Genomic DNA, 21,479 nt, shown 5'->3' with positions numbered 1-21,479 from the left:
TGGGGCTTTGATTCAGGCCCATCTCGTGACAAGCAACAGAAAAATGTGTAAAAAGAAAAGGAGTACTTGTGGCACCTTAGAGACGAACCAATTTATTTGAGCATGAGCTTTCGTGAGCTACAGCTCACTTCATCAGATGCATACTGTGGAAACTGCAGAAGACATTATATACACAGAGACCATGTTTCCACAGTATGCGTCCGCTGAAGTGAGCTGTAGCTCACGAAAGCTCATGCTCAAATAAATTGGTTAGTCTCTAAGGTGCCACAAGTCCTCCTTTTCTTTTTGCGAATACAGACTAACATGGCTCCTACTCAGAAAAATGTGTGCCCCTTTCGTGTGTAGCTTTTCAGGCACCACCGATACTGGTCTTGGCCTGACTTCAACAAGCTTCTCTGAGAGTGGAGGGGGGCCTGGCTATCACATCTCATGGTGCCCCTGCTCTCTCTGCCTTGAAGGGGGGGTTGCCTCACTCACTGCAGACAACAGCTGAGCTCACTTCCCAAACTCACGGCACTGCCTGGCAGCACTCAGTCACTTCCTGTGGGAATTTTATTTTTAAATCACCCAGTTGCTTGTGAGATTCCATTTTTATCGAGATCCAGTGCTTGTGGGAGCCAGCCCCTGGGGCTGCTCTGATTCCCCACAGCGTGAGCGCACTGATGGGAAAATGGGTGGGAACACCCCTGCTGCCCTCTCTGGAGCGTGAGTGCTGGCGGGGGAGGAGAAAGGAGCACAGGCTGGCAAAGGGGAGGAGAGGCTGAGCACTGCCCTCCGAAGGGTTCCAGACACTGCTGGGAACAACTGCCAAGCACAGCCAGGGTCCATTCGAAAGCAGTCAGTTCCCATGACCCCCGGTGGGGTGGGCTTTGAGGGCTCAGGTCAAGGCCCAAACCTCCAGGTCCTGAATGAAGAATTGCTCCTGGGGCGACAGGATTTCGTTGTCAAACGTCTCACATCGGTGGCTTCCCCCGTGGTACATGTCCCCATCCAGCCACAGGCCGAATTTGCCACTGAAAATAAAGGGAAGATCAAGCTGAGTATCGGACAAGGGCTCCAGTCCCGGGGCCAAGACAGGCAGAGCAGGGGCCTCTCTGACATTAGCTAACAAGGGTTCCCTGCCTCTGTCCCCATGTGTAAGGACAGCTAATGGGCCTGATCCTGCCAAGCACAACGCACCCCTGCTCTCAGTGACTGCAGCGTACTCAGCACTGCCCAGGATTGAGCGCAGCATGAAGGCTGCCTTTCTACCACACTTTGCACTAGGCTCTTGATGAGCACTAGAGACGCCTTATTTAGCCCCCAGCCCAGCTGCTCCTGCTGGTGCAGCCCCATGCAGGGTAAGGAGATGCACTGAGGCAGCCTCTGGAGGCTAATGGGCTGGACAGGAGCCCTGTGCTCCTGACTCGCCCTGCAGCACCTGTTTTACCGGAGAGGCTGCAGAAGGGGGAAGAGCCCTGCCTGGCTCTCAGATCCACGGGCAGGATGCAGGGCTGGTGGAAGAAATAGCTTCCTCCTTCTAGCCGAGCACACACGATAGTGAATCATTCAGAGCCCCACAACACCCCTTGCTACAGCCGCTTCTCAGGGCAACGGGGCATTTTAATGTGCTTGTTTCACAGCTAGGTGAATAGCGCAGAGAGGCTGTGTAACCTGCAAGGAGCCGGAGCCATGCTCTAGCCAAGGCTTCCTGCAGCCATTGCTATGCTCCTTGAGCAGGACCAGGAAAGATGAACAGAGCAGGAGGGGCAGTGCCATGCACACGGGGAACTCTGGAGGGAGCAGGGCATGGGGCTGCTGAGCAGTTTTGCTTTGCGTTCACTTTCAAGGGTTTTTCTAGGCTAGGGAAGGTGGGTGGGGTGTCCGCATGGCTAGCCCCCGTCCTCTTCCTGGTGCACATGTAGGTTCTACCTTGATTTAGCTGGTCAAGGTCAACTCCAGGGGAGTCCTGGTGCAAACTGGTTCTGTCAGGTACATCCCTGTGTTGTTACTGGCTGGAATATGGCAGCAGGTAGGGGATGCGGTCAGTCACAAAGCGCTGGGTGGTGGCAGAAGGGAAGGGCTCAGTGCTTCCCAAAGCGCTGGGGCCATGACCAGGCTGAGCATGTGTTACCCACACAGGGGTTCAGTGCTGGCAGAGGGGTTCGCAGTCGGTCTGCCAGGGGACACACAGCTTCATGTTCTATGCTACCTGTCCCCCCACTCTTGGACTGGGGGGGGGCTGTCCAGCCTCCCCAAGACCCCCCTTCCTGTTAGTACTGAGTGTCTCTGCTCCCAGGGGAATGGCCTTGTCTCCCCTACGCTTCTAGTGTTAGTGCACCAGCTGCATCACAGCTAGCCCAGGGATGTCACCGCAAGCTGGAAATTACTCCTCCTGCTCCAAGTGTGGACGTACCCTGAGAACAGAGCAACCAGTGCAAACACGTCTGCAACCCTTCACTCACCTCTGAGCATGGACGTTGCAGAGGGGAAATCAGCCAGATCCATTCATTGGTAGGAATCATGTACTCGACTCCCCTGGAGCCTCCTTCCCTAGACTGGGCTGGGCTGAAGGCGCACTAGATGAGCAAAGTCATTTCCACTTCCCAAGGCTACCCAGCGCAGCAGATCTCAGGACAGCAGCCAGGTCTGTCTCCAGCCTCCAGGAGGGCAGCGTGTGTGAGTGGATACATCCACACAGACCCCTGTGACTGGATGGAGGACTCCGCTTGCCTGCTCTGGCTGCTGGCTCAGGATGGGCTGTGCTGTGCTTGGCTTGGAGTACTGCAGCCCCAGCCTTCCCCTATGCTGTGAGGGCAGAAGGGCCCCTAGGAGCATCTAGGCAGAACAGGCCCCAGAACTCTAGCCAGTGAAAGGCAGGTCCATCCAGTCAGCTACATACCTGCCCCCGCCAATCACTAGCAAATCTGCATCTCCTTTCATGAAGAAGGTGTTGCTGCCAGTCCACTTAAACACCTGTAAGGAGAAGCAACCATTAGCAATCAGAGCAGGGGTGTAGGAACAGCTAATTACACCCCCTGGGCAGCACCTGGCACAGGAATGGAGAGCTGTGCTGCAGTGTGGAGGGAGCTGGTCAGCGGTGGCTTGCCATGACTGCTGGGGTCACCGGTGCAACCCCACTCACCAGGAGCTACTTGGCCCAAAGTACTGACCAAGACTCAGCCTAGAGCGTCACTGATCCTCTCTGCACTATGCATTCACCAGCTCCCCAACCCTGACCAGCTCACTGTGAAACCTGGTGTGATGCTCTGTACCCCAATGCAACACCCTGGCACCCCCCACATCTACCATGGTGATATAATTATGATGTATCTTGTACAAAACATGTTATGTGAGGTGTCTATGGAAAAGTTATGGTTTGCTGAGTATGATTATCCTATTTGCATGACTGTTTCATTTTTGTATCTGAAGTTATGAATACTGACTACGTATCTGTATTTCAAATGTGTTTGCTCCTGAGTAGCTCCCACAAAATAGTTTACATCGTCTAGCCAGCACACTGTGAATGAACCAGTCAGGTTGATGGCTCATCAGTGAACACAATGGGCCATGGAAGAAGCTTAGCCCCACCTGCTGGACCTGTGACCGTTCTAGCCAGAATATGGGTAATCAAAGCATGCAAGGACAGGTGACCAACTCATATGACTCTGGACTCCATCTTGTGCCTGTACTCTTCCACTAACTGTGCTGGGGGCTTTGTTTGGGAAAATGAAGTTCCCTCCACATGGGAGAAGCTATAAAAGGGGGAAGTGACATTATCACTTGGCCTCACTTCCCCCCCCCCCCCACAACTCAACACCTGGAGACACCTCAGGGACAGAGACTGGACTGCAGAGGTGGTCCCAAGTGGGAAAGGAGGAATCCCAGACTGTATATGGCAGATCGGTGAACTCTTTGTACCATCAGGATGAGACACTACTTGATTCAAATCCTGTCTAGTTTAATAGAACTTAGATTGCAATTTTGTTTTATTTCTTAGCTAATCTATGTTGATCTGTAGACTTACTACTTGTAATCACTTAAAATCTATCTTTTTTATATTTTAACCTGAAAACAGTGTGTTAGTTGACGTGCAAAGGGAAATCTGCTCAGGAACAGAGGTTGGTACATTGTCCTCTCCACATTGAGGGAGTAGGCGGACTGGGTAATAACATACACTGGTCAGGCTTCTGACCAGGGCAAGATGGCACAGCTCTAGGGTCCTAGGCTGGGGAGCTGGGAGGAACTGGCTGAAGCCTCCCTAGTGTTGGTTCATTGGTGGCTGGTGAAAGCATTCATGTAACTCAGCTGGGAGTGTCCCAGACTATGAACGTTTGTGGAAGGGCAGGACCGGGAGCGGGTCTGCAGCTTGTCACAGCATCACAGAGAGAGAGGGAGCCCAGGCTGGTGAGACGGAAGGCTCAGCAGTTCCTCAATTCCAGGCTGTGCCCCAGGGAAGTATGTCTTCTTGGGCAGAATCTTTTCTAGCTCTTCCAGAGTCCTGGTTAGCAAAATGTAGGCACAGGCTATAGTAAGGGGAGCATGGCTCCCCCTCCGCTCCATGTGGCTGGGGTAAGCAGCACCCCACAGTGCCCCTCTTCCCGGGCTGGAGTGGTGCGAGCTCCTTTACTCTGCCTGCAGGGGCGCTCTCCGGGGCAGTGCAGTCACCGATGGGGCTGTGCATAGCCACTACTGCAGCGGCAAACACAGGCAGCGGGTTGGGGGAGCTGTGCCAGCTGACAGCCCTGTTCCCGATGAGTTCCACTGCCTGTGAGTCAGCATTGGCCGTGCTGCCCTCGCGCATGCTTTTATAGCGACTATTGGGATGGTTGATTTCTTCAAGCCCCAGCTCCCGGAGTCACTTCAGCAGCACATCAGCCTCTTGGCTCTCCTTAAAAATATGTCAGCTTTTGGCCCTTGTGGTAGCAGAGGAAAGCTGATGACTCTGACCCGAATGCACCTCCAGGTTCAGAAACCAGGGGGCAAAGAATAAGAACTGACCTTTGTTATTTTTCAGCCTCTCGTGATTCCCTGGGGTCTAACTCATGGCTTTGGGGCCCTGTGGCTGGCGATGTGGCAGGATGATGAATGCTACCGCTGGTGAGGAAGGGGGAGAGTCCCACTAGACTGCACCTTTGGCCAGTCACAGGTGTACCAGCAGTGCTGGCCAGAGAGCAGGTTCTCACACGATCAGCTCGTGTTCCAGTCCTGGTGGCACTTTGTGCCAGGAGCCAACATTTCCTGTGCCTTGCTTAGCAGAGGGTGCACCAGGCCTATAAGGGGTTAAATGAGTAACTGCCCAGGGCTCTTCCTAGTGTGGACAATTCCCCTAAATGTTGGGGTGGCTCTGAACTCCACAGACAGGGAGAGGGGGGAGGAAATGAGGCTGATAAGGTACAGGGTTTGAATTAGCTGAGTTGGAGGCTGATAAATCAGTTCAGAGCTGCGGGTCAGAATGGCTTGTGGGAGGTGTTGTGCACGGAGCTCCCCAGCCCCAGAAAAGGAGAAAGATGGAGCGAACTGGGAGGAGGAGTGTAAGGAGAGGCTTCACCTGAAACTTCGCCTGCATTGCCCACACCATCCAGCACTCAGCCCACAATACAGCAGCCTCCCCACCCCGACACAACACAGCCGTGGCTGCCGTACAGGATCACAAACGAAAACTGTCTTTGTGTTTGGGTTTCCCAGCGTGCGGCCTTAGGAAACGGAGCTGATTTTGAAGTCAGAGGCAGAGCCAGCCCCCACATGCAGGCAAGACTGGACTCCAAGGAGGAATTCACCCCTGTGCCAGAGCTGCATGCCGGAGCGTTCCCCACGGGGGCCTTGCTGCGGCTTATGGCACCTTCACGCTGGCTCTGCTGGCATAAAGCTGCTATAACGCAATGGGAATCTCACCAACAGACCTGTCTGTGCCACAGTCGAGATGGGACTCGGTTTGACAGCCCTGTTCCCGGCTGCTTCCGGGTGAGGCAGCAAGTGGGATTGGCCGTTCCCGTGTGTTATGACCCCCACGAGCCCAGCAAGCGGCTGCGTCCGACAGGCTGAAGGCCAAGGGCCTGAGCAGGTTGCAGAGCTGGGAGGTACCTGAACTCTCCATCATCCTACTGCATTTTGTCTAAGCTGCCTTGTTAGATCATTATGAAAACTAAGGACTTCCCAGTCACTATTTCCCCCGTCCCAGCAACAGTTGACTTAGCCAGGTGTTTGGGCAGATTCCCCCAAACAAAACACTTGGTTTGCTGAGAATGAGGGTTGCTCCAGTACAGATCCCAGCAGCACACTCACTAAAACACTAGGAAACACCCAGGTACGTTCTTCCTGCTCCTGCCCAGGACACACTGCTCCTTTTTCACCCATCTCTCCAGCCCCCGTAGCGTACAGCCCCCATGCCCCACACCAACAAATGTGCAGCCTGGAGGCCAAGCCCAGCAAGCCAACATGGCAGCCCCCTGGAACATGATTGCCTAACACAACACAAAACCTGTGTCACAGATGTTTTTGCTCGGGCTGCTCGAAAAGGTCCCATCAAAACTGTTTTTGATAGACATTTGGATTTTCAAGCAAATGAAGTGTCTGTTGCTGTGGAAAATCTCAATATTTTGTTAGCAAAAAGAGGTGAAAATCCAAAACATTCTGGTTCAACATACCACCACAGTGTCTCATGGGATTAATAGTTCAGGTGCCTCATGCTGCCACCTTCCTCCATGGATAGGGCTCTCTGGCTAGACTATATCACCCATGATGCATCACTGCCAGGGACTTCTGTGCACCTCCTCCCATCACCAAGCAGAGAAAAATAGTGCATCATGGGCGATGAAAACCCTGCTCAGAGCATTAGGTAACAGAACTGCAATGCCCGTGAGGCACTGCAGCTCCAGTCAGAGTAGAAATTTTCAGTTTTCAGCCAACATTTTTCACCACGAAGTTGAACTTTTCAGTGTGGGGGGAAAAAGGCTATTTTTCTAAGCAGCTCTAACTCTCACCTTCATGCACCAAACAGTTCCTAAAAATCTTTCCAGAGCCACATTGGTATGTAACCTGCTCCTAATCTCCCACCACAAAGCCAGAGTCCAACACAGTGTGACAACAACAATCCAGCCCAAACTACTGTCCGCCTGCCCCAGAGCTACCACCCATGCCAGGCAATGCCAGCAGCTTGCGCAGCATGGCGCAGGCTAAGGTGTGTGTATGCTGGATGGTGAGGTGCTAGGGACAGGGTAGACGGCATGTACAGCGGGAAAGGGCAAGGAGGGTTTCCTAGTATTTTAGCGGGTACTCCAGTAGATTTAGTTGGGGATTGGTCCTGCTTTGAGCAGGGGGTTGGACTAGATGACCTCCTGAGGTCCCTTCCAACCCTGAGATTCTATGATTCTATGATTTGCACCTGGGCAACCTTAGCTCTAAAGCACCAAAGGCGTCTTATTTGTGGGAGTGGCTTTCCCAGTTCTTAGCATGTACGTAACAAGAAGAATTCCCATCCCCCCGACCCACAGCACGCATTGTCTATTGCTGTGTCCGGCCACCCTATGACTGGAAAGGAGAAATATTCACCAAACCCCAGGTTACAGGCAAGCAAGGAGCAAACCTCAGCTCTGATGTTGGTGAGTGCAGCTTATGCCAGGGCTGGAGCTGGCTGCACAAAGGGGTCTTAATGCTTCAGATTTGATCAGTCACCAAACTGGATCCCAGGCTGGGGCTCTGCTGCAGTATCTCCCGGGGCTGGGCAGCGAGTGTTGCGGGGGGAGCGGGGCGTGCCTGTCTGGGGGACACCTACCCGGGTGGATTTGTCAGGCCCTGAGAAAAGCATTATGGACTATTGGGATTTCTTAGGGCCTGACCCTGCCCTTCCAGAAGTCAGGCGGAAACACCTCTGAAGCCAGCCAGGTCGCAAGCTCTAGGGTGTTGTAGGGGTCCAAGGAGGAGGCTTCCGCCCAGTCCTTCGGAGACTCAGCTTCCAGAGGAGCTGTGCCTCGCAAGCAACGCTTGATTGTGCCCTCAGGAGCATGGGTTAGTCTGACTCTGCCAGTCATTAGCAGGAACATCAAGTGATTTTCCATAATCAGATGCTGAATTAGTCAGTTACTTAGTTCTGTTGTTACAATTAATTCACTATTTAATGACTAAGGAGAGGAATTACTTACTGGTAATTATTCCTACTAATTAAATGCTCCTGCCGGTTAAAGGAGCCCTGAGGCGGGGCTGGCTTGGGAACCGGGTTACGCAGCCATTTCTAGAGGCAGTGAGGAAGGAACTGGCCGTGCCCTGCTGAGTTCAGGCGGTGCCTGCAGGTTGGGAAGGAAGCTGTCTCGGTGATGCTGTGCAAGGTGTGACTCATGCTGCTTCAATCAGCCACATGCCACGGACTTTGGGCCCTCCAGGCCTCTTCTCACCTAGGCTCCCAGGAGCAGCCTGCTTGGTTGCAGCGGTGGGCACTGATGGGCGTAGCAGGGCGGCCTAGGGCTTGCAGGTTTGTGTGGTGTGCAGCAGGTTGCACAAAGCAGCTGTGCGCATTGCAGGGGGCTCAGCTCAGCCCTGTGCACTAAGCCAAGCCCAAAGCCCCTGCATGAGGCCAGAGTGCAGGGTGTGAAGGGGTGGGTGGAGCATGGCTGTCAGAGGAGACATACAGCTAATGGTGGGCAATGCCCATCATGCTAAAGAGGGGCTTAGTGACATGCTCCCTTCCTCAGAGCAGCAGCCTCTCAATCCCCCCCTGCACCCGTCCTGCTCAGCACTGAGCAAGAGAAGCACTAAGGACTTGTTTGGATGCCAGGCGGGTGCTCCAGGAGGCATAGAGCCAGCACAGGCCTGGTGCTCCCAGAAGTGCAGCATGCTCTCCCCAGCGCTGGCTCGGCTCCCAGCGTGGTTCCTGGTGACACTCTGGGGAAGGAATGTGGGAGCAGCTGACCAGCAGCATGGGGCCTTTAGGGTGGAAGTGGAGGAGCCCCCCACCACCACACACACACAGAGTGGCTGAGTGACCCAGAGCTCCTGCTGTAGGGTTGGGGGCAGAGCCACAAGGGCACACTGCTGGCGGAGAAGGGGAAGCAGAAATGCTGTGGACTTGCCCTCCCCCGCATGATTGCACCCCCACATGCCCCTGGGCCTGCGCTGAACTTGGGCCTTGGCCAGCAGAAGCCCCTGTCTCTGCTCCTGGGAGAGAGAGTCACAAGCTGATTCCAAAGCCCCCGCACCGAGAACGTGAGCATCACTGTTACCTTTAGCTCTGGGGAGAAAGAGAAGAGAAAAGTCTCCCCTGTGCCATAAAAGCAGCTGCTGAGTCGGATGGTGGTGGAGGAGAAGGCCCCAAACATCTGGAATGGAAGCAGAGGAGAGAAGGTCAGAGCACTGCCGGCTCTCATGGTTTTAACAAAAGTTTTGCTGTAATTGGGGTTTCCTTAAAACCCCAGCTCCCGGAGTCCTGGGATTCCAGGGGAATCTCAGCTTGCATTAGATACAAAATGAAGCCGGAAGGCAAAGAACCCAAAATGTATTATTTTTAAAAATCTCCTGATTTGTAAACCAATCACGTGAGTGATTTCTGGAGGCCTCACTTGTGATGTGTGACTGCTGGGGCTGTCAATTCTGCAGTTACCAGCAGCAGCAAGTGACCTGGGCAAGGTCTGTTACTGGCTTTACCTCTCCAAGCCATTGCAGCTCTCAGGGCAGGCTGTGTGTGCCCTGGCTCCCCTCCCAAACGCAGGGTATCAAGGGCCCTAAGGCTGCTGGAATCTGCACCCAGGCTTTTAGGCACCATTATGAACAGTTACCCACAGTCACTACCCAGGCCAATCCATGGCGCCGCTGTCCCCTCCACGGTCTCCACATCCCATGCTGGAGGCCCTATGGGGAGGACCAGTGGCTCCAGGTTGTATCATTCAGTCAGGAGGTTCTGCGGCTTGTAACCGGGGCTCCAGCCAAGCTGGAAAGGGGTCGATCAGACAGGACAAAGCCATCACCATCACATCTGAAAGGTGCCTCACCCCTTGGATCCTCCCTCCAGCCAGTGCTGGGCTAATCCCTGACACTGGCAGATGCTCCCTGAGGACAGGTGTCCATGTGCTAGTCAGCTAGGGTCATGCAGGGCTGTGGCTACAGGTACTCGCATGCTCTGCCCATAGACCATTGCTGCTGGCAGGTCCGGCGCGTGGGACCTTGATCACCAGCAGCCCAGGCCGTGACCATGTGAGAAGGAGTCGCTCTGTTGGCTGTGACCAGCAGGCTGTACGGTTACCAGAGCCATCCACTGCAGGGAGACACAATCACACCCCAATGCCTACCGTGGGCAGGGGACCTGGGGATGGGCTCCAGAACAGTCCCAGCCCCTTCCAAGGAGCATCTGGGGGGGCCAGACACAGGATGCAAAAGCCTTGGGGAATTGTGGGTGGATTATTTGATCCCCTCCAACAGCTCAGCCTGGCCCAGTTGCACTGCATGAGTTACTGGCAGTAGGTGAACTACAGAGAGCCGACGTTACCTTAGCTCTCCCCCACTCCTGTACCCCACAGGCCCTCAGCCTCAGCACTGCCCCTAGGACCTCTGGCCTCCTACCCCCCATACTCCCAGCACAGCATTTGTGCTACCCCACCACTACCGGCAGGGGGGCAAGTGTGCTGCGGTGAGGGGCGAGGAGCCCGCAGGGTGCGTGTGCTGTAGCTGTGGGTGTGATACGGTGAGTGGGAGCACACAGGGGGTGAGCTCTCGGGAGTTAACTCCATTTTCTTGCTGGGTTGGGGCTGAGCCAGGTGTGCAGAGTCCAGAGCTGCCCATGCCACTGGACAGTGGCGGGTTGGTATATTAACCAGCATGTGCTCCAGCTCTGCATGGCTGGTCTGTGTGAGCCCCTCACTCCCTGCCTGGGTGGCACTGATCTCTGGCTTGCGGGTGCCAAGGTATAGGGAAGAGTTATGCCAGGTTTGGCTATCCAGGGCTAGATGAGTGGCGTGTGCGGTCATCCCAGCACTACCATCTGTGCGCGCCGGAGATGCTGGGCTAATTCCTCTGCTTGTTTAACTCTCCGGTCACCTCTGCTCTCCCTGGTTCAGCTGGGACAAGAAGTGGAAGTGCTGAAAAGGCTGGCAGTTGGGGGGAGGGGGGCGGTCTCTCTAGTCTGGACCAGTCAGGGAGGGGCTGGAAGGCCTGGCTGAGCCCTGCGCCAGCCTGGGGCATGTGTCCCCTTCACTGATTGGCTAAGTTCACTCTGTGCAATGGGCAGACCCACGGAAACGAGCATCTGGGGACTGGGGACATGCCCGGGGGCAGGGCAGGGCTGGGCTCCCTGCAGCAAGGTGTGGGACTAGCCTAGGAGAAGACCGGGAAGAGAGGTGGGTCAGGGATTAGCACATGCCTAGGGGGCCTGGGAGGGGGCGTAGACGGGTCAGGTGGCGAGGGGAGACCAGGGAGGGTAGAGATAGGCCAGACCAGCAGGGATGCACTCTAAGGTCACAATGAATGTGGAAAGGGATGCTGGGGGAACTAGCAGGTGGACATGTGGGGCTGCAGGAGGTGCACAGGCACCAGGATGCTATTGCTGGTAGATAAGAGGCCCCCCCTGCAATCCCTGAGACTATGGGAACTGCTTGCCTCCCACCTCTTCCTGGTCTGGCACTAGCTCCCCGGTGCCCGGAGCTGGCTGCAGGATCCCGCTGCAGCGTCTCTCTGAGTGGGACTGGTGCCCATGGCTGTGCAGCCTGGCAGCTAGCCTGGGTCCCTGGGGCAGGACGCTGCTGCTCATTCACCGGCCGGCTTCTTTGTCTTTTTTCTTCTAATAAAAATCCAGGGGAGGAGGTCCTGGTCTGAGATGGACCAGAGGGCAGCTGGGTGCTCACTAGTTCCTGGCAGGAGAGCCCTGCTGGGAATGCCCGGTTGCAAACAGCCCACGTGTTCCCCAGCAGCCGGCCAGCGCCTCCCACGCCCCAGGACTCCGAATGCATCCCACAGGCCCCTTGGGCTGGCAGGCTGGGGCCCTGGGGCTGCCATGGACCATACAGAATGGGGAGAGCCTGGGGCGTGAGCATGCAAGAGAAGTTTAGTGGCCCAGAAGTTCAGGAGGTTTCACTCGCACCTTGGGCCAAGGCCAGAGCTTACAGAGAGACAGCAAAGGCAACAACAAACCCTGGCAGAGCTCAGCTACACCACCTCACTCGCCTCAGCAGTGCCCTGCCTACCCCTGGCCTGCCTTCAGCAGCCCAGCCCCTGCCCCCTGCTCTGCAGGCCCTAGCCCAGCACCCTCCACCCCCTACTGAAAGGCCCCTCTGTTCCTACCAATGTATTGGCATGGCTGGGTTTCTCCCCCCAGACCAAGGAGAGTGCTACCCAGGGTGCCCTGCCAACCAGCCCCTCCTGCTCTCGTCTCCACTCCTGAGGGAGCTTTCTCAGCTTTTACCTGTTTATGGAGAGTTTCCTACCAACTCTCTTCCTCACTGACTCAGCACCACGCCTTTCATTGCAGCCTTTGCCGTGGCCCATGTGCAGTACTGGGAAATTAATATGTTTGTGCAGATGGGTGGCCAGTGCTTCGTACTGGCAGAGACACCAAAAAGCTCTCCAGATCGCCCAGTGTGTTTGAACAGCACAGTTCTGCCTGCCACAGTCAGCAGCATCTGCCCTCCCGCTGGTGTTTACTCAGCAGCATGCTGACATAGTCAAATCCCCATGTGAGTCTACAGATGCTGGGTTACTCTCTGAGGCCAGCACAGAGCACATAGCCAGTTCAAAACAATGGCAAGCACCACTGTAAGGTCGGGGGTTGTGTGCCAGGCTGCACTGAGCATACTCTGCATTTCGGATCTCCAGTCTGGGTACTGGAATTCCTTAACAAATCCTTCTCTTTCCAGACCTGCCGCTGCTCTGCTTAGAAGGGACAGCCCAGAACTGTAACAGATCACACATTCCTTTCGTTTCAGATCCCGAGGGGCTCCGTGGGTTACAGGAGCGGCTCTCAGGCTTTTCAGATTGGCGACCCCTTATTCATAGTCAAAAATCTTCACAACCCACCCCTTTACATTAACTATAAAAGTAGGAGTAAAAAGTGGACCAATGAGAACATGTTAAGAATTTCCTGGGCAGGGGCACGTTGTTTCCAGGGGTTGGCAGAGGATATTTCAACTGGAAGGGTCAGGGTGTGTGGGGAGTGAAATGTTGTTGCTTTACCTTACAGTAACAATTTCAGCAACTTGTGACTCGATTGCCTTGTGGCCCTGACTCGCATGTAATCACTTTTTCCCCCCCACAATTTCTCATGAAAAGTAATTGCCCCAGTCCACGCCCCCCGCCTCCTCCCTGGAACCAGGGCCAGGAGCGGGGCCGCTGGAGGGGTACGCAGACAGGGTAAGGGGGCCAAGGCAGGGCCACAGCTGAGGGTGGGTCTGGGACCAGGGGCCGAGGCTCGAGGCAGGGGTGGGAGCAGAGCCGCAGCTGGGCCATGGTGGGGGCTGGCAGCCATGCCTATGGCTGGGTGCAGCTCCTTCCCCGACCCCCAGCCTTTGCCCCAGGCTGAGGGCTGGCAGCTGGGTCCCCAGCCAGGTGTGGAGCCACAACAGGGCTGGGGACAGGGTCAGGCACAGGGCCAGGAGCTGGGGCCAAAGCTGGGGGCGGGGCCAGAGCAGACCTGGGGCCAGGGCTGGGTGGCGCTCTCTCCCCACCCCACTGGGGCCCACGCCCCACAGTTTGGAGACATTTGTTTTAGGGGTTTCTTTAACTCTCTACTCCTGGGGAAATCTTTTTTGTTGTCCATATTGTTGACATAGTGGCTGACAGGTATTTTGAAATAAATTACCAAAATAATTGAAATTGCCATGATTCTATTGCGGTATTTTGACCAATAAAATATGCAGAATTTTATAATATTGTGTGCAGAATTTTTAATTTTTTGGTGCAGAATCCCCCAGGAGTCCATCTCCCTGGCTCTCTTCTCCTCAGTCCCCAGCTCATTCACTGAGGTCAGGTAAACACATTTGAAGCAGTGTCTCTGCCTGCTTCTTCCGGGAGTCCCAGGGCAAATGCACTGAGAGCTCAGCACCATCCCCTTTAGTGCAGCTTGCTCAGGATAAACCACACAGACCCCAACTCCAGGCCACAAACCCTCTGCCTAGCCAACTTGTCAGGTCACAGAGCAGAACCGGGCTACAGGTCTTCCACCCAACCTAGGGACCAGGGCAGTAGCTTCCCTGCCTTGTGTTTCTGACATGCCCTGGATGGAATGGGAGCCAGCACAGAGTGTGTGGGGCTGCAGGGTATGCTTGGACCCAGAAAGGGGCTTACAGCCAGAAAGGGGAGCCAGGCTCCTGGGCCACACCCTGCAGGATGACCCTAGTGTGCAGGGTCCAGAGCTGTGCTGGCCTGTAGCAGCTGGATGTTTCTCTCGCATGGGAAGCCCAGCCCAGTGCAATATACAATTCCATTTCCCTCCTCTCACCTGCCTGTCGGTGTCTCGGATGACCAGCAGCACAGGAGAGCTCAGCTTGTTCATACTCCTGTACATGCTCTTCAGGCTAAACCCATCCCTGGCGGTGCAGTAGAGCAGGTTCCAAGGGTACCCGGTCACTCTCGGTGGGAGGTGGGGCACCAGCTGGGAACAGAGCCACAGGAGTCAGTTCCCACCAGGGTCCCTCGCTGCTCCCCGACCTCTGGCAGGAGCCTTTCCCATCAGTCACTTCCACACCCTCCCTCACCCAACTGCTCCCCGCTGTCCTCTTCCGGGTGTCTGGCTTTGGGCTGGATGGCACCGTGGGGGCTGCATGCACAGAGCCCATCCCCTGTCCCGATTTTTCACACTTGCTATCTGCTATCACCTATTTCAGGGTGAAGAACCCACACAGCTCCAGGGCAGCAGAGATGTTCGGGATAACATTTGCCAGAGCGTTTGCAGTGTGGGGGTGTGGAACAATCCCAGTGTCCCAGTCCCAGAAGGGGGAACCCCCAGAACGAGGTTTGCCAGGGACATCACCCCTCTTGGTGAACACGCACTGTGGTCCAGGCCTACCCTGGAGCTGGTGGAAGGCTATTCACTGAAGGGAGGAATGAGGGGTAATGGTCAGTTCGGGCAAATGATTTATTAGATGCATTTATTGCTCATTATTTTTGTCATTTGGCAACGGGGCTCAGCTCTGCGGGGTGACTGGATACGTGGCTCTGTGGACTCCACATTTGCTGTCTTTCAGTGTGTCTGTATCAGGTTTTGCCTCCTTTCACAAGTACCAGGACATTCTCCCCAGCTGCCAGCCCGGCAAACCCCTGGGCCCTGAGCCAGACGGGGCTGGTCCCTGCTCACGCACCCTCACCAGTGACACACTGTCTCTGGAGCGAATGGTCCTCTGAGTCCCACAGGCCAGAGCTTTGGAGCCAGTTGCACTGAGATCCCCGAGGTCCGAGCTGGCCCAGTGCTGGTGCACGAACTGCCCCTGCAGGCCCTGTGCGGTGAGCCGATCCAAGGCTACGAATCAGAGAAACGACAGCAGGAGCCTACAGCAGCACTGCCCTGCCTGAACCAAGCCGGGAGGGCCGGGCCGGCCAGGGGAACGAGTTCCATGCCCTGGGGTGCCCACAGAATGGCTCCATCCCAGTGAGGAGCTGTCCAGAGGACAGGGTGGAGGGGCCAGCTCCAGGCCAGAGGAGGCTCTAGAACTGCCAAGCACGTGGCCACAGCCTGACCCCGTGAGGTTACCTAGCCCTGCAATGGGGTGAGCCCCCAGGCTGCACTGAGCTCACCTGCTGGACCTGCCCTGCACACAGGATGTTGCTCTCTCCATTCAGCACCGGCTGGTAGGGCTCCTCTGGGGGCGATGCTGTTACCCCCACGCCTGCCCGGCCTGGCTCCTCCTGCTCAGCAGTCTCCACACACTGCAGGGGCTGGGCTTCCTCCAGGCAGTCAGTCTCGGGGGAGATGCCCACGCCATGTGGGGAAGAGATAAGGGACCCCAGCACAAAGAGCAGCACTTCCCCCTCGGACCCAGCCACAGTGCTCCTGGACATCCCATCCAGAGGGCTGGTGCACAGAGATGGGGCTGGCACCACCCACGCCCTGCCCGGTGAGCCCTTCAGTAGAAGAGGGCATTTTAAGCCCACTGGGCAGGGTCCAGTCTGAGCCTCTCAAGGGCCCAATGCGTGGGTCAGGCCCTAGGCAGCGGGGGGAAAAGGTGGCTTTTAGCTTCCCCAAGTCTGGGGAGCTCCAGGACACAGCACTGCCTTTGGAGTGAGAGAGAGCAACCCCAGGGCTGCTCCACAGCCCAGAACAGCTGAAACACACGTGCCCGCCTCCCAGCCCAGCCCCACCCTCTGTCACTGCCTACACTGGGAGCTGTGGGAGTCAGGGGCATATCGGTCTGCGTGTTGGGCCAGTGCTGCCCCTGCCTGGGGTAATTCACCTTCTGTATGGTCCCTTTCTGTTACTGGCACAGAATAAAGAGGCTGCCAGAACCGCCCCTCAGTCTGGGCCTGGCTGCCATGTACCAACTCCTGGGCTTGCCCCACGAACCACGATCTGGTTCACTGTGTGCATGGATCCCGAGGGCTCCACACCAACTCTGTCCAGTGCAACAGCTTCGACAGGAGAGAGAGAGGGAGCGCCACATGAGAATACCCCATAGCCCTTCTACCCCTCAGGCAGTGGGGGGACTTGAACCAGGAATCTCCCACATTCCAGGTGAGGGCCCTAATCACGGGGCTCAAAGATGTGCTGGAGGCATCTTGCTAACAGCACAGGCACCTACTGCCAAGCGAGGGTTCAGACCTGCAAGCAGAGAGGGGGCGGTTCTAACTGGCCTCTCCCATTGGCTAGCTTAGGTGGCTTCTCACCTCCCCTGATGGCTTTTGTGAATTGCATTGTGAGGCACCTTTGTCTCCCTATTCGTCACATAGGGAGCCAGGCACATAATTCCCGCTCTGGGAATCTCAGCATTGTTGCTGTGATTTTGTTTTGCTCACTGGCACCCTGCACCACAACGCCTAGCTGACTCCTGAGAACGTGACACCTGCCCTGCCGCCCCACCCCCAGGCTTCGATAAGGGGCGGGCTGCCAGTATTCACCAGGCTTTGTATTGCCACTGGGCAAACTGCCCGCTGCTGCTCAGGTGCTACTGAGTGCAACTCAAATGCAGGATGCGGCCCCCCGGGGGACCTGGATAAGGGTTGCATGGGCGATCTTGATCCTGGCATTTCCTGGCTTTTGAGTGCCTGACTTGGCAACTTTAACAGTCTTTTAATGTGGTTTTGGGGACATACTTTCCTAATTTTTTGAAGAAAAAACCCCCCCTGAAAAATGAAAATTCCCTCATATTGACCCTCAGTTTGGGTCCACAGCAGGGCTTCAGTCTTTTGCTCCACAGCACAGACCTCTGCTACTTGAGCTACCAGAGGAGCCGGTAGCAGCAGCAGTAGGCTTTAACCTCTATGGGGCCCAGAGGAGGAGACGTGAGTTTCACAGCTATTTGATGACAGCAAAGGAATTCTGGGTTCTATTCTAGGATCTGTAGGGGAGTGTGATCTAGTGGTTGTAGATCCCTCTACTCCTGTTTCCCTAGCCTGTCTCTGCTCCTCCCTCCTCCTCCTCCTATCCACCAATCTAACCCCTGGCTCCTTCCCCTCCCTTCTCCTATCCTCTCCCCCTCTGCTCCTGTCCACCCCACCCTTTCCGACTCCTGTCCCCGAGCCACCTGCTCCCATCCCCTGGCTTCTGCTCTCTCTGCACCTATAGAGCCCTTAGCCCCATGCCTTTCCCCTACACTCCACTCTGCTCCTATCCGATCTTCCCCACCCTAGTTCCCACCCTCTTCACCCTCAGTATCTACATACTCCCCTTTTCCCTCTCACTCTGCTCCTCCCATGTCCCTGGCTCCTGCTCCTGGCCTCCCCTCACCCCGTTCCAATGTGGCTGGTTCCTCCTGCCCACCATGCTGCGGGGGCACTGGCAGAGGGAGCATTGAGAGCGCAGGAGACACTGGCTCCCGGCTCAAAGTTCCAGCACGCAGCACCATGGTGGCCTTAACAGCTGTAGGGGAACAAATGCAGGGATAGCCCACCTCAGCCTCTGCAGCCCTGGGAAGGCGCCTGTGCAGTGAGCACTTAGGCACTTTAAGGGAGTGGAACATGCTCAGTGTGGGCAGAATCTTCAGAGAATTTAGCTGCCAAACTCTAACAAGGGTCCACTGAGCATCTGCAAACTGAGATTTTTTTTCATAGTTTTATAACTTGACCTAATTTGGGCAAATACTCAGGGGAAGAACAAAAGGTAACCCCCTCTCCCGCACACCACACTCTGGATTTCAAGGCTATGCTCTAACTCATGGAGGCCCTAGAGAGTCTCAGTTAAACAACTGCAAAAATATTGTTTCCCCCAATCTCATTCTTGGACATTTTAGCTGAAAGGTTTTTGTTTGTTTGTTTGTTTGTTTCAAGCAGAGACCTGAGAACAGTGAAAGTGTTGAGCAACCTTTACTACAGGTGGCTCTATCCGCTCCGCCTATTAAACATTTCTGCGGCTACGTGACCGGCTGTGACAAGTACTTGGACATTGCATAATGTCAAACATCTGCAGAGTCTAGAAGGGCAAATTATGAAGGCAGAATTTGCTCTTTGGTGTAGTTTTCCTGCTCGATATTGTACAAGAGATTTCAGCCCTGACAGATCTAAAGCCTTGTCACAGCACTCGTGCCCCATGAGTCAGGCAGAAATCACTGCCCAGCCCTGCTTTCCCCTTGCTGGGATAGTTGGTCAGAAACTCATCTTCGCTCCCTGACTCAGGGGAGTTCCCATCCCCAAAGAAAATGCAAACAAATAAACAAGGGGAAAATAGCAGGAAGCATGTCAGATCTCCTAGAAAGTCCACTAATATCTGCTCAAGTCAAGACTCAGGGCCCAGTTGGACTATGCTAAGCCTGAAAGCAGAGTCAGTTGCTTTCCCGACTCATCTTTTCTCCTTGCCTCAGCATTTCTTTCTTGGGCTACTTGCAAAGCAACTCTCTTTCTGCATTAAATTAATGAGAACCTGCCTCCACAAGGCACAGCTCTCTCTCCCCTTGCCTTTGCACGCATGCTAGGAGGAAACACAGTGAAGGATGCACAGAAAGTCCCACCGGCACCAGAAACAGAAAACAATTAGCAAGCAGCAGCATTTTGCACCCCACCTCGGGTGCTGAAATCACATTCCTTTCCAGGCAGAGGCCTGAGCCCTGGAACAGTCAGGCCCTGGACCTGTTACTGTGGGAAGCCAGCACCTCTGGCTCTGGGACCCCGTTGATCCACATGCAGGTCAGAACCAGTGCTGATGTTTGGTAAACAGAGCTGGAGCTTGTCAGAGCCACATTGCCCCTGTTTGTTTTGATTGGTCTTGCCTGGCACTGAAGAATCACAATTTAAAAAGAAAACAGATCAGATTACATTGGGCAGCCAGCTGTGACTGAAAAGGCAGGTGGATGCTGCAGGCTGGGCCCTTGGCCAGGGGAGCTGGGCCATGTCCGCATTAAAGACACTGCACAGCTGAGGTGATACTGATAGTGCAAACCCCTAATATAGACACACGACATGGATGTGAAGTGCGGTTCAGCCCAGTGCAGGTGAATCTGGTAAATTACCAGGGTCTATTGCACCATCAGCCCCCTTTCCATTGAGGCTGCATCTACACTGAGGCTTGCACCAGATGCAGTGAGAGCAGGACAGACCTCTGTAACTAACAAGCACCCTTCATTTTCCATATTAAAGGAAGGGAAGAACAACTCAAACATTTACACCCTGTGTTGGCTGTCAGCCAGGGCACTTTGCCTGTATGCTGTATTGCTTTCGCCCCTTTGTCTGTTCTTTTCCATCTGCAGTCTCTGCGAGACAGCGAGTGTGTCTCTCACATATTTGTACAACACCCAGCCTGCCGCCCGTGCTGCTGTCATATCCATGATAGAGAGTTGCAGGTTTGCAGGTGCACAGTTCAAAGCCAGCACCGGGATTTAGAAATGGGCCCAACCCTCTAACTCAAGCTCTGGATCTCAGCTCCTGGAGTCCAGGAGTGTTTGGAGCTGGATTGAGATGACTGGATCTGGTTCCCCCAAATCTGGGGACACTTGGATCTAGGGTTTTGGGTCAGGACTTTCTCCAGTAGGAATAGTACCAATCTGAAGGGTAACAGCCTACGCATTCTGGACAAGGTCCCCTTGTTAAAATCAATGAAATCTAGCTGGTAACTGATGCCCCAGTAGCAGTAAATCCGAGCTAGCGTCATTGCACCATCTTACAGCTGAACCTGATCAGCCTGTTTCAGAAAGGAAAGAAGCAAGTTACAGAGCACAGCTGCCTGCGGTTTGTTCTGAGTTTCAACCCCCATCCATCTCCCCTGGGCACACGCGATGCGGTGCGGTACATACCAGGAGAGTGTAGCGGCCCCGGAGAGCTTTCATGGTGTGTGGGCGAGTGCTGCAGCAGGTGCATGGAGCTGTGCTCACTGCTGAGAGCTGCCTAGGGGAGGGGAAAGCAGGTGCCTGCCAATGGCCTGTTGAGAACACTCCCATCTAAAGAACGCAGATTTTACTGCTTCCCTCTAGCTGGGCTCTCCCACCTCCTGGTATAGCAGTCAGGTCATCAACCGTGGGTGGCCTCTACTGCTCAGGGCCCCATTGGATAGCAAGTGTCTGTGGAGGGCTTACAAGACAGATCAAACCCCTCCTCTCCAATTGGAAAAAGGAGTTTAAAGGGCTTTGAACTCTTTGTAATTGCACATGAATGTCTTCCTGATGGCGGTCTCAAAGAGCTCTTCGCAAGACTGCAGCAAAATTGGGGTCCTAACCATAGTGCTTATTCCCTCTATTGCATGCAGCTGGCTTTGTTATTGTAGGGTCTCACCCGGGTACTGAGCTGAGCACCCTGCTTTGGTATTGGAGGACCGGTTACATGTACTTTCTTACTCAGGTTGCTCATGAATGGTGAAGGTGGATTTATTTTTTTAAGGAGAAAGAAGCGGTTGAAACACTGGGGTTTGGTTTAGTTCTGCTTTTTAAAGGCATAAGAAATACAGCAAGTCTACAAACAGAAATTAGAAAGTGAACCTGGGCAAACAAACACTAAGGTGATTAGGAGCAAAGTCCCCACACCTGGAGGGCTGTTCTGACAGCAGAATAAATACTGTAAACATCAGCAAGAGATGCTGACAACTTCAGAGAAAGCTTCAACCCAGAGACTATTTGAGACAACAGAAACACACACTAGTACTCACGGAACACAGTCAGTCCCACAAAGAGACCCAGGAAACTGCAGAGCTTCCCAGATTTGTCTGTATAGTGCCCCGCTGCTCTGTAGAGAGATGATCTCACATACGGCTCCTCTTCCTCTCCACACTCACTGGACCTGTCTCCCCTACCAGTCCCCAGCAACTGGCCCCCCTTTCATTCCTGATCCCTCTCAACCAGACCCCCTGCCTTTCCACCTGGCCCAGCCCACCCCTCATTTCGCATTCCCCACCAACTGGCACACTTTCCCATGGCCCCATTCCCCCTGTCTGGCCCCCACCTCTCATCCTGTTCCCC

General features: G+C 54.8%; 1 protein-coding gene across 1 annotated transcript; it reads right to left on the bottom strand.

Annotated features, from left to right (window-relative positions):
* Positions 1 to 254: 254 nt before the first annotated feature.
* On the bottom strand, positions 255 to 20,468 carry TLDC2 (TBC/LysM-associated domain containing 2; the record flags this gene model as incomplete). Its single annotated transcript, XM_084646205.1, has 6 exons — positions 255 to 1,013; positions 2,882 to 2,955; positions 9,195 to 9,290; positions 14,393 to 14,545; positions 15,685 to 15,849; positions 20,325 to 20,468. The coding sequence occupies 6 exons, from the start codon at positions 20,466 to 20,468 to the stop codon at positions 878 to 880; spliced, it is 768 nt and encodes a 255-aa protein (XP_084502331.1). The 3' UTR covers positions 255 to 877.
* Between the last annotated feature and the right edge of the window lie 1,011 nt (positions 20,469 to 21,479).

This window comes from Lepidochelys olivacea (assembly GCF_965140295.1).
Source record: "Lepidochelys olivacea isolate rLepOli2 genome assembly, chromosome: 13".
NCBI classification, from domain to species: Eukaryota; Metazoa; Chordata; order Testudines; family Cheloniidae; genus Lepidochelys; species Lepidochelys olivacea.
The sequence above is the reverse complement of the archived record's forward strand: the minus strand, read 5'-3'. Positions and strand labels throughout refer to the sequence as shown.